Source organism: Apostichopus japonicus, chromosome 3 (genome assembly GCF_037975245.1).
Source record: "Apostichopus japonicus isolate 1M-3 chromosome 3, ASM3797524v1, whole genome shotgun sequence".
In the NCBI taxonomy this organism is placed as follows: domain Eukaryota; kingdom Metazoa; phylum Echinodermata; class Holothuroidea; order Aspidochirotida; family Stichopodidae; genus Apostichopus; species Apostichopus japonicus.
This window is the reverse complement of record NC_092563.1, coordinates 22,529,014-22,544,349: the sequence shown is the minus strand read 5'-3', so window position 1 is coordinate 22,544,349 and position 15,336 is coordinate 22,529,014. Positions and strand designations below refer to the sequence as shown.

The window sequence follows — 15,336 nt, the reverse complement described above, 5'->3', positions numbered from 1 at the left end:
TATTGCCTCCCATTATGCTAGAGGGTAACATGTGTCAAGTAACGTTCAAGTTTCAACTGCCAGTCGAAGATCTCGTCATCTTTTCCATCGGGCGGCTATTCGCCATTTATTATTCATACATGGAATGAAATAATCTTTCATTTCCACTACTAACCAATACTAAACCCTGGACAGACTCGCAATTACTGGGTGAATGATACGCATGCGTGGAGCGTTTATGATTTATATGAAAGGGTCGACATGCAGTTGTTTGAAAGCTTCGGTTTAATATTTCAGAGTTATCATTTTGCATATTTCAGCGTAAATGTAAACATACTAAGTACATACGCCATGAACACCTCTCATCCCTACAAAATAGTCATACAGAATGCCATACACGTCACTAACTAATGAGTGTGAGTGAAAGGTTAATGCACAACCACTATCTTGCGGACAGCGCAAGACGTGCACGGCTGTTCTGAAACCAAAATATAAATAAAGATAGAAGAAAAGTTACTTTAGTCGATGCTTGACTTAAAGAAGTATTCATTGTAATTTTTAAAGAGAAAATGTCTTAGACTACTTTTATTAAAATAACCAATAAGGAATGATACGGAGTTCTAGTGGGATGACGTTCCGTAATTTAGGGCCATCTTTGGCAATTGAACGATCGCCTAACTTAATGTCACACACGTAACCAGATTTTTTTTTTAAATAAATCAATATTTTACATGATTACGGATGTGGAACAGTTTAGTCTTTCACGTTCATAGATAGACAACATATCGAGGTAGTGGTATGAGAAGTAAAAGTTCTTCAACCACCTAAGAAACAGATATTTCCAAAGATTTATTTTCTGCAAACTTTATTATCTGGAACAAGGGTCACCTAGTGTACAATAAAACAGGCGCGTGGCCAAGGGGAGAAGGGGGCACCCCCCCCCCTTGAGTATATTTTTGTTGTATGTTTTTATGACATCGCTAGTAATTTCAAAGAGAAAATGCTAAGATGCAACTAACAGGGCCTGGGAAGTGCCATTTCCAGCGATCTGGGAGGCATTTTCATCCAAAATTTTCTTGTACGCTTCGCGCCAGTATGGTGGCGCTACGCTTAGATAGTTTGTGTAACATATCTACGGCTCTGAAAGCTATACAGTTTCGCCCCTCCCTTGGCAAATTCCTCTCTATGCGCCTGCATTAAAATACCATAAGACAGAATATTTTTCCCTCTCCGAAAAAAAATACATAGAGGTAAACGAAAAAATGTACACGTCTCACACGTAATCGAGAATGGCTGTACGGATCAATTTCCATTAACGTATGGTTTTCATGCCAGCAAAGTTTTCTTACATTTTTATAATACAACCTCTCGGATTGATATTTCTACCAGTATATTTTTTTTTCCATGTTAAACAACACCAAAGGATTAATTTCACTTTAACCCAGTTGAAAGTGTCTGATTCCATAGGAAACCCCATATGAACTCGTAAAGGCATTTATAATTGCCTTATATCACTATTTTGAACTTACTCAAGTTGATTAACACCGGATATGGCTTTGTATATGAGGGAACACGTGCAATAATGCTCCTATAGTGCATAATTTGTCTTGTCTTGAGGAGAAGGGGAAGAGGGGGCGTAGGGGAGGGACGGTCACGGTGGCACGGGGCAACTAAAATTTCACTGAAAGCTACCGAAAATACCTTCCTAGTTACACCTGGTGAGTATAAGAGACTGAAACCTTGGACCCGTCTCGCCGTTTAATCCTAGTCTGAAGAGCTTCCGGGTTTGCATTAGCCATTTACCTTGCAGACGGTAATATAAAAAATATAATAATAATAAGCCTAATATTAATGAGGCAAATGTTTTTCGGGATTGAAAATGAGTTTAGAGCAAACAAGAGTCTGCCACACAGGCAGTATCGTAGCCAGAGGAGGACCGGCCGCCACTCAATCAGTCTCACCATGGAGGTAAAAACAGACCTCCATGGTCTCACTCATGGAACCGTGTGGCACGTTCGTGCAATTCATACATCACAAATGCTATGATACAATTTCATTCATATGAAAACGTTCCATTCGCGTGAAGGGAGGGGGTAAGGGTGGGGTTAGGATCATGCTTTATGCAAATCCCCATTGCTCATGATAGTATAATCTTTACACATTCAAGCATCCACTTCCCTCCCCAATTTTTTTCATCTCGTGTTCAACTTAGATTACAGGTACCGTACCACATTAATGCAGAGTAGTACACGTCCGAGAGAATGGTTAACCATTATACAAAAATATTCCTAAAAGTAACCTACTGTAGTGATTTGTTTGGCATGTTTGGAGTCATTATCGTTCATTTTCATTCTTGGATGTTGAAGAGGATGAAATAAACTACTGATGATCTAGACATCGAGGATTGAAGGCGATTTGGGGCATTTTAGAAAATCTTGGGTGAAACAAGGGCGAGAGCTGGGGAGCACTTTGCTAAACTTTCTTTTATCTCAAACACTAAACGGTTATGGTGGCAAAAGTTGAATGTGCCGTGATAGCCCAAGCCGTTAGTTTTCATATGATGAGTAGGACATGTCAGTTGAAAAGTATCCTTCAGCGATGTGATTTCTTCGATGATTTGAACAGATTCCGGCAGAAATAGACAACATTCAACTTGTAGAGGTTATTCAAACTGCTGGAAACAATGAAATTGTTTCCTATACCTTTGCGCATGCGATGAAGTCTGCAGTATAATTCAGCTAAATAGAATCCACGAAAGTGTCTCAAGATCCAAGTTACAAAAGTGATGTGTACTTGTTTCACAGTGGTAACTTTGGCTGTTTCCGTTACAACTTTGCAGATTAAAATTGCGATTGAAATAGTACAGTGGTTCACAATTTGACTAACGAACACATCAGTGCAGATTATGTATAACACCGTACGCGAAAACAGTAAGGAAAGGTGGTGTAGTTTAGCGATGCTGGATAGATAACTGTTTCAATTTACAGAAACTAAGCGCCCCAAAAAGGAACAGAGGCAGGCAAAGAAAGAGATGGAGAGATGAAATACAGAAATTCTGCATGGAATGAAACCAATTGGTACACACTGGATCCAAGGGGGGGGCCAAGGGGGCCATGCCCCCCCCCCCAAAGGTGAGCCAAAAAGTGTTTCCGAACATCCGCTAAATCATATGATTGGAAATTAAAAAAAATCGAGAGGAATAGCAGTGGTAGACTAGTCTAAACCTTTTCGTTTTCTGGTTTAAAATTAAATGCAGAGCTCCCAACTGACCCGCAATTCGCGGGAATTAGACCCGCATTCTAACACCCAAACCCGCTGACCCGAACAAGCGTCCGAAAAAACCGCATTGTAATTGCCAAGTATATACATAAAAAAAATTGCATCAAATTTTGACTTAGCAACCATCATTTCTTTGGCATTTAGCATAATAGAGTATAAAACCTCCTTTACAGCATCATTTGAACCTCAAATTAGCCTATATTTCTTTTCATTGGGGCGAGCAGCGAACATTTTCATGCCACGGGAAAGAATGAATTATCACCTACTATTCAATTTATTGATGTTACACACAAAATAATGCATAATTCTCAGAAAATTTTGGGTGACAAAAGCCTTTCTAAGTGCCACCATTTTACATGTAGGCATCACCAGGATTCCAAAAAAATTCAAAAGGGGAGGGGGACACCGCCTCCCCTTATACCCCTCCCCCAGGACTGCGATTCGTGGCATGAACCAGCATTTGCCTTCTCAAGAGTTCGGAGCTATGTAAATGTATGAGGATTTACAGTTTAACACCATTTTGCAGTTACAGGCTGGTTATAAGAAATTTATAACCTATGAGAAATAAAATTTCTTGAGAAAGATGATCCCAACTTTGTTTTATAGATATTTTAGAAAATTACACCTGGGAAAAAATTTTTTTAGAAGTAAATTAACATCACCATTGTCCACTTTTGTCGCACCAAATTGCATCTGAGGGCATTCAGCAATAGAAAATTTTCCAAAGGGGAGGGGGGCACCCCCTCCCCTTAGACCCCTCCCCATATCACTCTAATGCCACTTTGGCCCCTCCCAAACAAAGGCTCTGGATCCGCCAGTGTTGGTACACACATGCAAGGGAGAGAGAGAGTTGGAGACATCATGCTGAGGCCTTCATCCAGCAGTGGATCGACAACGGCTGAAGAAGAAGAAGAAGGCGCCCCAAAAGTAAAGCAATCGCTGTAACTGCAGGAGATATTTCTTTCATACAGAACCACGTACTTATGGACCACCGGATAGTACGGAATAGCAAATGCGACATGAGTCCATAAGGGCATGGGCAAGTGCCCCTCCCTGCCTCCTCCACTGAAATTTCAGAGACGATACAGGGAAGACAAGAAAGGGGGGGGGGCGGTAATATATATGATACTGTGTATGGGTTGTACTTACTTTTTTTATTGTGGTCTTTAATAGAAACACACCATCTCCATTTGTGTCAATATATAGAGATTTGAAAAACATGCGTATATGTATACCAACAAGTAATTTATGTCTTATTGATGTTTGACAACTTTACATATTCAGGGACGTATCCACTCGAAGCATGGGGACACATGCCTCCTCCCCTTATTCCCCTCCTACAAACTGTCTTCCAATGGCTTACAATTTATAACACACGGCCGCAAAGTCGACTTGAATGTATAGTTATAATGATGGAAAGGATAGCAAAATTCATCTTTGCACTCTTACTGAATACAAATCTCGTATAGGGAAGTGTACATCCCTCCCATTAGACTCAATCCCAGAACGGACACCATCTAACTTTTTTTTGCCTGCATCAACCATCCCCTCCCCGTAAACTTGAATTCGTAACAGCAGGTACAGTCTATCTTTGTCATGAAAATTCATATCAATACAACCGTTAATTACATCGTAAATACCCTGACTCTTACAGAATGGGGTAAAATAGAAAATTGGTCTTCGCCCCTCACACCACGATGGCTTATTTTGTGATGTTGTAGGCTATTTAGTCACGTGACATGTTTTACTTTGTCGCCATCTGTAAATGAGAAGAGTTTGCTACACAGGTCACGCGTTTGAACCTCAACTCGGAAGACGATAGAGGAAGTGTACCGGACGTGTAAGATTATCTCTGACGAAACCAATATACCATCAGATAATGTAAACCGTAGATTTATTTCGCTGTCTAGATATATCATATATCACTGTCCTCCATTAAACTCTTTACTGCAATTACTAAGCTATAAAGCAAGAGACATCAACAGAGAATTGAATATTCTGACACGTTTGTCGTTTACCCCTTCCCATCTTAATGAATCATGGCTTTTTCATCACAATTGGAGAAGATGTTCCTTTTGTTTGTTTTAACAACAAACTTGCACGTAAGTTGACATTTTCAGTCTTATCCTATATATTCATATGTATATTTTATGTATATCTATGAAAAATAGTATTCGTTAAGACATTGTTTGTCTATTTGTAATTTCTTGTGAAGTCAATCATCCATTTATGTCTGTTATATCACAATATTTATGTCGCTTCAATAATTTATATAGAAGCATTATATAGAAGCAAAAACATAATGGATCACTTTCTGAAAGAAATTCACCGTGTTATTGAGGCTAAAATTATTTTAACATATTTTTTATTTAATAAAAATGTCACCGACGATACAAACCGGTCACGAATGAATGATAGGATATGACTACAAATCTATGACAACGATTACAGAAATGAATGTTAGAGTATGAGTACAAATCTATAAGTATAAATGAATGCGAGAATATGACTACAAGTCTATTAGTATGCGGAGTACAAAAATTAATGCGAGAATATGAGTAAAACTCTATGAGTATGAGTACAGAAATGAATGCTAGAATATGAGTACAAATCTATGGGTATGAGTACAGAAATGAATGCTAGAATATGAGTACAAATCTATGGGTATGAGTACAGAAATGAATGCTAGAATATGAGTGCAAATAGGCTATATGAGTATGAGTACATAAATGAATGATAGAATATGATTACAAATCTATGAGTACGATTACAGAATTGAATGCTAGAATATGAGTACAAATTTATAAGTATGAGTACAGAAATGAATGCGAGAATATGACTACAAATCTATGAGTATGAGTTCTAGAATATGAGTACAAATCTATGAGTACGATTACAGAAATGAATGCTAGAATATGAGTACAAATCTATGACTATGAGCAGAGATGAATTCTAGAATATGAGTACTACAAACTCATAACATATATAGCCTACACAAGGGCGGGGGGAGCACTTTTAATCTGGGGGGCACCGACATCAAAGGGCACTTTGCAGAAATTCGATTGGACTGATGCAGCCTTATATTTAGTACCCTTTATGACTCTTATTGTATAATCTTATTTGCGTATACACATCACTCCATCAACGCCCCCCCCCCCCCCCTCAAGGAAAATATGCATACTAGCACTGCAATATCAAATGTGCAAATTGGGAAACAAGGAACAAGTTTTCTTTTGAGACAAAATGAGGTGAAATCATGCTAGTCGCTAATGTAGGAATCTTCCGAATTAGAGTTTATTTCTTGTTATTATCTTAACAAAAGTTATTCCATTCGAAATAGCTTTGAGTTTGACCCACAGAAATTCATTAAAAGTCAGGGGCGTAGCCAGGATGTGAAAAGTTGTATGCACGACTATCTGAGCGGAGCGCCACCATCGGTTGGCGCGGAGCGTACAAGAAAATTTTTGGTTTACAAACCCCTCAGAAGGCCGGAAACGGCCCTTCCCGAGTGTTCATTCTGGTTCCCTGGCCTCTTGCTAACTTGAGATGAGACACCTCAATTTTTATGGAGAAAAAGGGCACATTTTTAACCTGAGGAAAAGTGGGGGGGGGCACGTGCCCCCTATGCCCCCCGGTTCCGCCGCCCTTGAGCCTACATTTGACTTATATGTATAAGTCAATAACATCAATAGGAATTTGATTGAATACTAAGCAAACAAATTACATTAAGAACTTTTGTAAAAAGATTAATCCTCACTTCACATCATAGAAACCATTATCCACACTTATATGTTTTATTTTTAAGATTTCGTACGCTCAGGAAACTGACGTCGGTTTCGCTGTTGATGGATCACGTAACCCGTTAACTGACCAATGCATTTGTCGCGTGCATGTTCCAGACACCATTCAATGCGCAAAGGTGACAAACCCAGCAACTATAGTGCAGATCAATGATCTACAAAATGAGGTAAGTTTAGAAGTGACCGAGTTTTAATAACATGCATATGATTACGACAACACTCTATACATGTAAATCATTAACAAAGGCATTAGGACCGATTCATTATACAGTGTCCCAACCATTTAGAATTTCAACTTGACAGAAAAGATATAATGCGTTGACCGAAACTTATGTACGTTGTATACATAATAACGTTACGGTATACTGTTGGGAAATACTCTCAACTCCAAGAATTCATCAATCGGATGAATAAAGCACGCTCGATAATATAAGTCAGATTTACGTCTTCTCAGGCAAGTGATTCCAAATCCCTTTGTCGACATTATTGATGAAGGAATGTTATATAAAATATAGACATACGATGTTTTATATAAGCGCATTTTATGTCAGGCAATGGATACATGATACAAGATAAGATTGTTAATATCAAGTCATGCATCTTTAGGTTTCTCGAGTCAGTCTGCGACTTGACAACCAAGTCACAGCCATCCAAGCTCAGACAGCTACGATTGACAGCGTAAGTGTTACCTTGGCAACGTCACTTGCAACTCTGCAGAGAATTGAGGCGGGAACTATGGTCGTTTCTCGACCTGAACTCATCCAAATACGCAAAGAAATTCAGGATATGGAGGCGCTGTTAGTTACTCTACAGAGCAACCGTACATCGACCTTGGTGATCGGCAGACTACAGGCAGAGGTGAGCATATAAGGGACTTATTAAAATATCTTGTGCATATACTCTCTTATTTTTAAATTTACAAAGTGATTGACATCATTATTTGAGGGTTTTCCGGCATAGATGGCACCAGAATATATAGCCTCTGAATCTCACGTTGTTAAGGACGGAGTTACATCACGTGCAAATACACTCAAGGTACTATAGTGAATATTTTTTTTTAATTCACTCTATAATTTAAACTTGTAATATTTCACTTTCAGAAAGATCCTTTAACAAATATCAATATGTTGACATTCCTACGTATAGTTCCTTGCCATTTAGATGTTCTTGTCGAGGTTTTCTTTCATCTATAACATCTCATAATTTAAGTTCTTCGTGATGGCTATAAAAGACATGGCGATTTTAGATCTAAAACAAGAAGTTTATCATATCGAGGTGAGTTATCTAAACGAGCTCATCCCATATACTTTAACTTGACTACTTTATCGCTTTACATTTTAAAAACATCTGCAACTTTAAATAAATACACATATGCAATATCTTCCTTCCTGCTCTGTACATCTCTCAACTTGAAATATAAGTAAGTTGGCCTGACGTTTCGATCCTAGCAGGATCTTCTATAAAGGCTTTTTTTTAAGCCTTTGAAGAATATCCTGCTAGGATCGAAACGTCAGGCCAACTTACTTTTACACATTCTCTTACACAGGCTCTCTAGTGGATAAGCAGTTTACTAACAGTTTTATTTTATTTTAACTTGAGATATATGCAACTTTGTTGTTAAGAGTGGGGGGTGTAAATATCTGGTATAACTCTAGAATCTCACAACCATCTACAATACCATTCTATACCCTCTTCCATCTGTTCATATCAATGTCTGGTACATGTATACACGCGGTTTACATATACGTTGGTATAACAATTACCCAGACTTTTGTATTTTCTTGATATCAGATTTTTAACGTCACAACGTTACTGAATGAACTGGAATTGAACGAGAACACCGATACGTCTGACCTTCTGGAACAGATTAAAAATCTTAGAGCTAAAGTTGACGAGTGTAAGAATGCAGAAATCCCCTCATCACTTTATGATTTGTGGGAGGAAGATGGCACACAGGGTGAGTAAATTATATACTTACTTATTTATGTTTTTCAGAGGTTAATTTTTTAACAATAATGTAAAGTGACGAAAGTAAAATTTCGGCGTAATTTTTGCTTAATGACCTTTAACGTTAACGCTCTTTTCTGTCGGACGGGAGGGGCTGGTCACCAGGGACGTAGCCATGACGGGGGGGGGGGCAATTGGAGCGATCGCTCTTCCCTCTTTCAAATTTCTCGCTATTTCCCTTTTGGGCACGGGATAGTAATCATGGGAAAGTATCATTTCAAGTGGCCAGTGACTATATTTTTCAACTCATTATATGAGATTGAATTTTGAGGGAGAAGTTGGGGGTAGAAGTTGAAATATATGTAGCCATGAATGAATATCCTTATAGATAAGTCTAATTAAAATTATGCAATCAATACACAGATCTTGCCAAAACGAAGTTCTTACTCTTTTAACAGATTCCTGTGCTAATTTGGTAGCGGTTTCTCTTCCCTACACCGTTACGGGGCTCCGATCGCTCTACGGGGCTTGGTTCCGCGATCCGGTGAAGTTCCCCAGAAGGGTTTACTCTTATGAAATGCCCAATGGAAGGTTAGTAGTTATTACTTACAATATAAGATGGCACGTTGTATATGTAGGCACTTATCTTGGTCAAATTGTCTTAGATGGCTGGAGCCACCCCCTTCCCCTATCCCCCTACCCCTTCTGATAATGTTTTAATTTTTCTGTAGCTTAATTCCAGTTTCAAGACGTTGAGTTTCAAAAAAATATTCATGTCTAATGCTCCTATAAGATTGACCACATTCACCCTTCGGTGTAGGCGTGAAATGCAAATGTTTATGCCTTTCATTATCTAATATCTCAATAAAGACATGATTTTCAACTTCTTATAAAGAACAAGGCACCAAAAATCATGAATTTTGTAGATGCATCTGTGGAACTGACCTAATTGCCACTGTGTGGTTTTTAAAAGTCTCTTCACTTTAATTGATTAATCTTAGATGCTTAAAGCTTCATTTCTCAAAAACAAAACAAAAATAACAAAGTAAAACCTGCAGGTTATTGTTACTGGGCATTAATGTTTAACGGACTTTAAGTTATCAAAACTGTGTCTATAGTAGTCCTTTGAAAAGTACTTGCATTCCTAAATTGACAAGTGAAGTATGATTCGATCTCCAGCTTACGCATGGACGGTGTTCAAAAGAAACGTTCCACACAGTCAGTATAGGCTGCCCATCAGCGCAGGTAATATCCACTGTTTGTACTGGATAAATTACCACAGATTATATAGGATATACATAATTCACCTATGGTTTTGTGTATGTCCTTTTCTTTTTGGTTCACCGGAAGGGAAAACTATATAGAGTTCACTCCAACCGACCTTGCTAAATTGTGAGGGTGAACCGCGGGTTGCAAAGTCGGTAATTACCATTACGGTTTGATTCTTTAAACACGGCAGCATACAGAAACGTTGTACTCAAAGCCGAGACCAAAGTGAATTAATCAGGTCTACGCATCCAGAGTCTATACATGCGAAGTTTTTCAATACCGCCCTCATTTTCGAGGAAACATTTCATGCTGTAGCTTTGATTCTTCTCCCATACTATATATACAGATACTCCAACCTTGTCAAATATTACGGGTCCCTGAAGGATTACCATGACGGTAACGATGCCGTAGAAATACGTCTTACCGAAAGCTCACAGGGGACTGGACTGGTAGCATTTAACGGTTCCATCTACTACAACCCTTACAACAGTAGAAATGTCGCCAAATTTGATGTAGTTTCTAATCAAAAGCTAGTATTCAAAGCACTAGATGACGCAGGCTACAACAATGCTCTACCGTACCGGTCCGCAGCCTACTCCGATATCGACCTTCTCGCCGACCAACTGGGACTGTGGGCAATCTACTCTAGTACGGCAGCCAACGGATTCATCCTCATCAGCAAACTCGATCAGGACACGCTCGAAATTATCGAGACTTGGCGTACAAATTACCCGAAGAGTGCCGCGGGAAATTGCTTCGTCGCTTGCGGCGTCGTGTACTGTACCAATGGCTTTGACTCTCACATTAACAAGATCAATTACAAATTTGACACAAAATCGGAAAAAGAGGAGTTCTTGAACATTCCGTTCGACAACAAATTTTTAAAGACATATTCGTTGAATTACAATGCGCGTGATCAGAAGTTATACGGATGGGATAACGGCCATCAAATGATATACGATCTCATCTTCAGAAATGAAGCTCCTACAGTTTAAAGATTCTTGTCGCAACGTGTGACAATTAGGAATATCAAGTACGGGTGGAGGGAATAACTGGTATCATACCATTATTAACTTGAGTAGTATAAATCAGCCTAAAAGGTTAACCATTGGCAAGTTATAACGGTCTTAACTTTACCTACTTGAAGTAACCTTCTTTTTTTCATCATCTTCCCCTTTACATTGCTTTCATCTAGACCTTTTGTTTTGGTTTGAGTTTTTCCTTCACTCGCTCTCTGCGAATGGGCCAAAGTGTTTGGGAACACCGTTATGCTTGTGTGACGACGAATCGGTAAATTCGTGTTTATAAAGAAATACATAAAGGGGATTTAACTTACTTTAGTTTAGAGACCCAAGGATCAGGAAGTCTTTACAGTAGCTTTATTTCAGACCCTATTCGTGTTAGATCGTGGATGAACACCGGCTTATTTCAAGCCTTCTCTTTTCGATAAGTGTTCAGAAGATAGCGAGGCTAGGGTGTGAATTAACTCCCATTCCTGCTCCCGGACCGCCATTTAACGTCCCCATCCGCCGGATGAGAGTGTATGCCCCAGCATCTGACCACTTTCTCAAATACTGAAGTAACCACAGTGTTGTCGATAACTTTTCGGCAAAACCTTAATTTTGATTTGTTGTGCTTAGACCGTTGAATTGTGCTTTGACCGTAAACATGACTGTCTATCATGTATTTCAACAAAGCTTTAAAACTCTTTACAGAGTCCAGTTTGTATTTCTCTATTTAATTTCTGAGAAATGACCCTTCTGTGGATCATCAATTAAATTGGCTGGACTAATAAGTCTAGCACACAGACCAGCGCCGTTGATCTCTGACACAGATCATAAGGTCGGTTCCTCATGTGCAACAGGACAACATCAGACGTTTCTTGGCCTAAACATGATAAAGGTTGTCAAGTATAGGCCCCAAATTATAGCATGCTATAATTGCTAGTTTTCAAAAAGTACTTTCCTGGTGGTCTTTACTCTCTAAATTGTTTTCAGACATTTTTAAGGTACACATAAGGTGACTGAATGTCCCAGTGAGGAAAATTGCCTCGATGGTTGCAATAAAAACAGTTCAAGAATTATGACCAATGGTGACCATCTTTGAATATCTAGCATATTCGGGGCAAATACAGCATACCTTTAAAAGGATTGTCTGGTGGCCCAAAGAAGTTACCTTAAAAAATAGTAAATAATTTTCCAAACATGTTGTCAAAGTATGAGAACGCTAATGTTGCGTTTGACAGAGAAACGATTTTTTAATCGTTATGGATAGACACTTCAAATATGATTTGAACAGTACAATACGTGACGTCAGCTCTGCCATAGCAGATTGCGTCATAACCCACCCTCCGCACAGTACCTATACGGTAATCACAACAAAAACAGCGTGTGTATACAGATAAATTTCTTCCTTAATTTCCGGTGAAATTTCTTAAAAATTAGATATGTTTTCAAAAACTCCTTAAGCCACCATGTACTTGAGCGGTGGTTCCGTGGTCTTTGTGTAACACAAGGTAAATTTTAACAGCAGACTCTGAGTTGTTCAGGCTATGCATCGCGCTATCCAGCTCCAACGCGAAAAATGTTCGCATGTAGGCTGTACTCAAACGTTGACAATCGGACAGTTCTGCGAAGCCTAAGCTTTTCAGCGCTATATTCTGCTCTGACAACGATTCGATCAATTTCTTCAATAATTTCCGGTGAAATTTCTTATAAATTAGATATGATTTAAAAAACTCCTTAAGCCGCAATATATTTAGTAGATCGGTGGTTTCGTGGTCTTTGTGTAACACAAGATAAGTTTTAACAGCAGGCTCTTCGTTGTTTATACATCGCGGTATCCAGCTCCAGCGCGAAGAATGTTCGCGTGTATAGGCTACTGTAACGTTTACAATCGGACAGTTCTGCGATGACATCGATCCCGCCAAGTTTCATCTTTCGGTTTAACGAATACTTTATAAGTTTCCTTTTACTGTTAATTTGATCCGTGAATTTTATTTCAGCGAGTTCGAAGAACAGTTAATGAACTGTGGTTTGAGTGTGAGTGTACTATGTGTAACGCTATACAAGTACACCAACTGAGCATCGTAGTATATACGTTCGCGAGTATGTACGTTATATATATGAGGCAATTCAATGTACTTACACGTGAGTTAATTTGCTGCGGAATTGGGAGTGCTAACTTCAAGTCGCCTGTTTTGCCTATCTGCAAGCACTACGTCAAACACCATATTGAAGCGTTCGAACAAACGGTACTTTTGGTGAGAAACTGGTGAATTTGAAAACTAGATTTCTACAAGAAGAAAATGTCGAATGGGGACAATTTTTACATGGTTAGAAAGAGAAAAATAATAACTACAAGGACAATGTATCAAAATCTTCCACCAGACAATTCCTTTAAAATGTACTGCAAATATAAAGTGTAAAAGGTGTTGAATGTCGTCCATGGTGCTGCTGGTTTTCCCATGCTGCGACATAAGAGAGAATAGAGTGGATATGTTGACATGTTAGCCTTAATGGAGCATTCCACCTATACTTCATATTTTGAATTGCTGAATACCTTGAAAACTGTAATAACTATAGGAACGATACTAGCGCAGTTAACTTTGTTTGCTTATTCTTAGACTAATACATATCAAGTCTAATGCCTACAGAGTTCCTTCAAAAAGCCTACATTATCAGCCAGTCCTTTAGAGTCAATAAAATATACCCAATTCCATTATATATATAAAAAAATAACCATTATTTATCAACTTTTTTGGCCTTGTCTAACTACTTCAAAATTGTAAAACACAACATTTCTGCAGAAAGAAATACATAAACACATGCATTCACTTGATTGCCCTTTATAATTTATTTACATAACTGTATAAATTATTGATTACATCTGCTACTTACGGATTGATGAAGTATACAAAATACTGTTGAGTACTATGTACAAAAATTAATTGATATAAGAGTCCTGTAAAGTATACCTTTACTATATAGTATTCAACATCTGGATTAAAAACATTCCCAATGAGGTCTTCAAAATCACTCCAAAATGTGCTGTATTACACCTACACCCCATCAGACCCCCACTCCCTCCACCTCCCTTTTTCATTGGGGGAGGGGGATCAACAATATATTGGTCTAATTGCAAACTCAATTGTCGAGGAATAATTTGGAGGTCAGAACAACCATGAAAATACAGTTTCTGAATACTTTAAAGTAATGTTTAGCAGACTAAATTTTTTATTAAAGGGAGGGGGGAAGGGTATGAATATGTAACACAGAAGACAGGATACCGACCCCACCAGAATATAAGTAAGTAAACTTTACACATGTCATAAAATGATACTACACCAGAAATACAACATGAATGTGAGACATATCCATATTAAAATTAACTCTTAATGCTTCAGCAACACAGGAGCAGTCCTAGGGATGTTTGGAGGGTGGGAGGTGGGGGTCTGGGAAGTACAAAATGAAAATTAAATATAGATATATATAATGTCTACATTCTGACATCTGAAACCGCAGAATGTGATATTAAAATGATTTTAAATTACAGACTACTTTAACAGTGACACAGCCCCATCTTCCCCTTCTCAACATTGACTTAACATGCATAGTACTGTATTGGTATATATTATCTTTAACAAACAACCATTGCAAAATAAACAAATGAACTTTTTCTCGGCCTACTAAGTGTGGATCTTGATGTATGAAATAACTGTACTTCTGTTTGACACAACATAACCAAGAAAACAAACAAAATTATTCATGTGATATTTCAGTTACCTAACTTATCAATATTGAGAAGCTGCGATACTTCCTTCTCTCCATCTTCAAAATGGATCAGATGGTTGTGTAACAAACGAGGACAAAAACATGGGACTGGATGAACGCTGGTAACTTTGGTGATGAGTTAATCAGAATGTAATCAACTCTTGACTATTCCACTCTTGTCTTTGCTGTGTAATTTTTTTTGGGGGGGGGGTGGGGGAACAGTCATGAAAGACTGGCCATATTCTACATCATTATGAGTTGTAAAACAACCAATGAAAGTTTACCACCAT

The 15,336-nt window shown here is 38.4% G+C and overlaps 1 protein-coding gene across 1 annotated transcript; it reads left to right on the top strand.

Moving 5' to 3' along the window:
- Positions 1 to 5,198: 5,198 nt before the first annotated feature.
- Positions 5,199 to 14,109, top strand: LOC139965477 (noelin-like). Its single transcript, XM_071967879.1, has 6 exons — positions 5,199 to 5,360; positions 7,064 to 7,225; positions 7,665 to 7,916; positions 8,850 to 9,015; positions 9,464 to 9,596; positions 10,621 to 14,109. The coding sequence occupies exons 1-6, from the start codon at positions 5,298 to 5,300 to the stop codon at positions 11,267 to 11,269; spliced, it is 1,425 nt and encodes a 474-aa protein (XP_071823980.1). The 5' UTR covers positions 5,199 to 5,297; the 3' UTR covers positions 11,270 to 14,109.
- Positions 14,110 to 15,336: the final 1,227 nt, after the last annotated feature.

Coding starts and splice junctions, on each gene's coding strand:
- LOC139965477 (XM_071967879.1), top strand. CDS start 5,298: ATGGCTTTTTCATCACAATTGGAGAAGATGTTCCTTTTGTTTGTTTTA. Junction 7,917..8,849: donor TCGGCAGACTACAGGCAGAG/GTGAGCATATAA, acceptor TCTTGATATCAG/ATTTTTAACGTCACAACGTT. Junction 9,597..10,620: donor TATGAAATGCCCAATGGAAG/GTTAGTAGTTAT, acceptor CTATATATACAG/ATACTCCAACCTTGTCAAAT.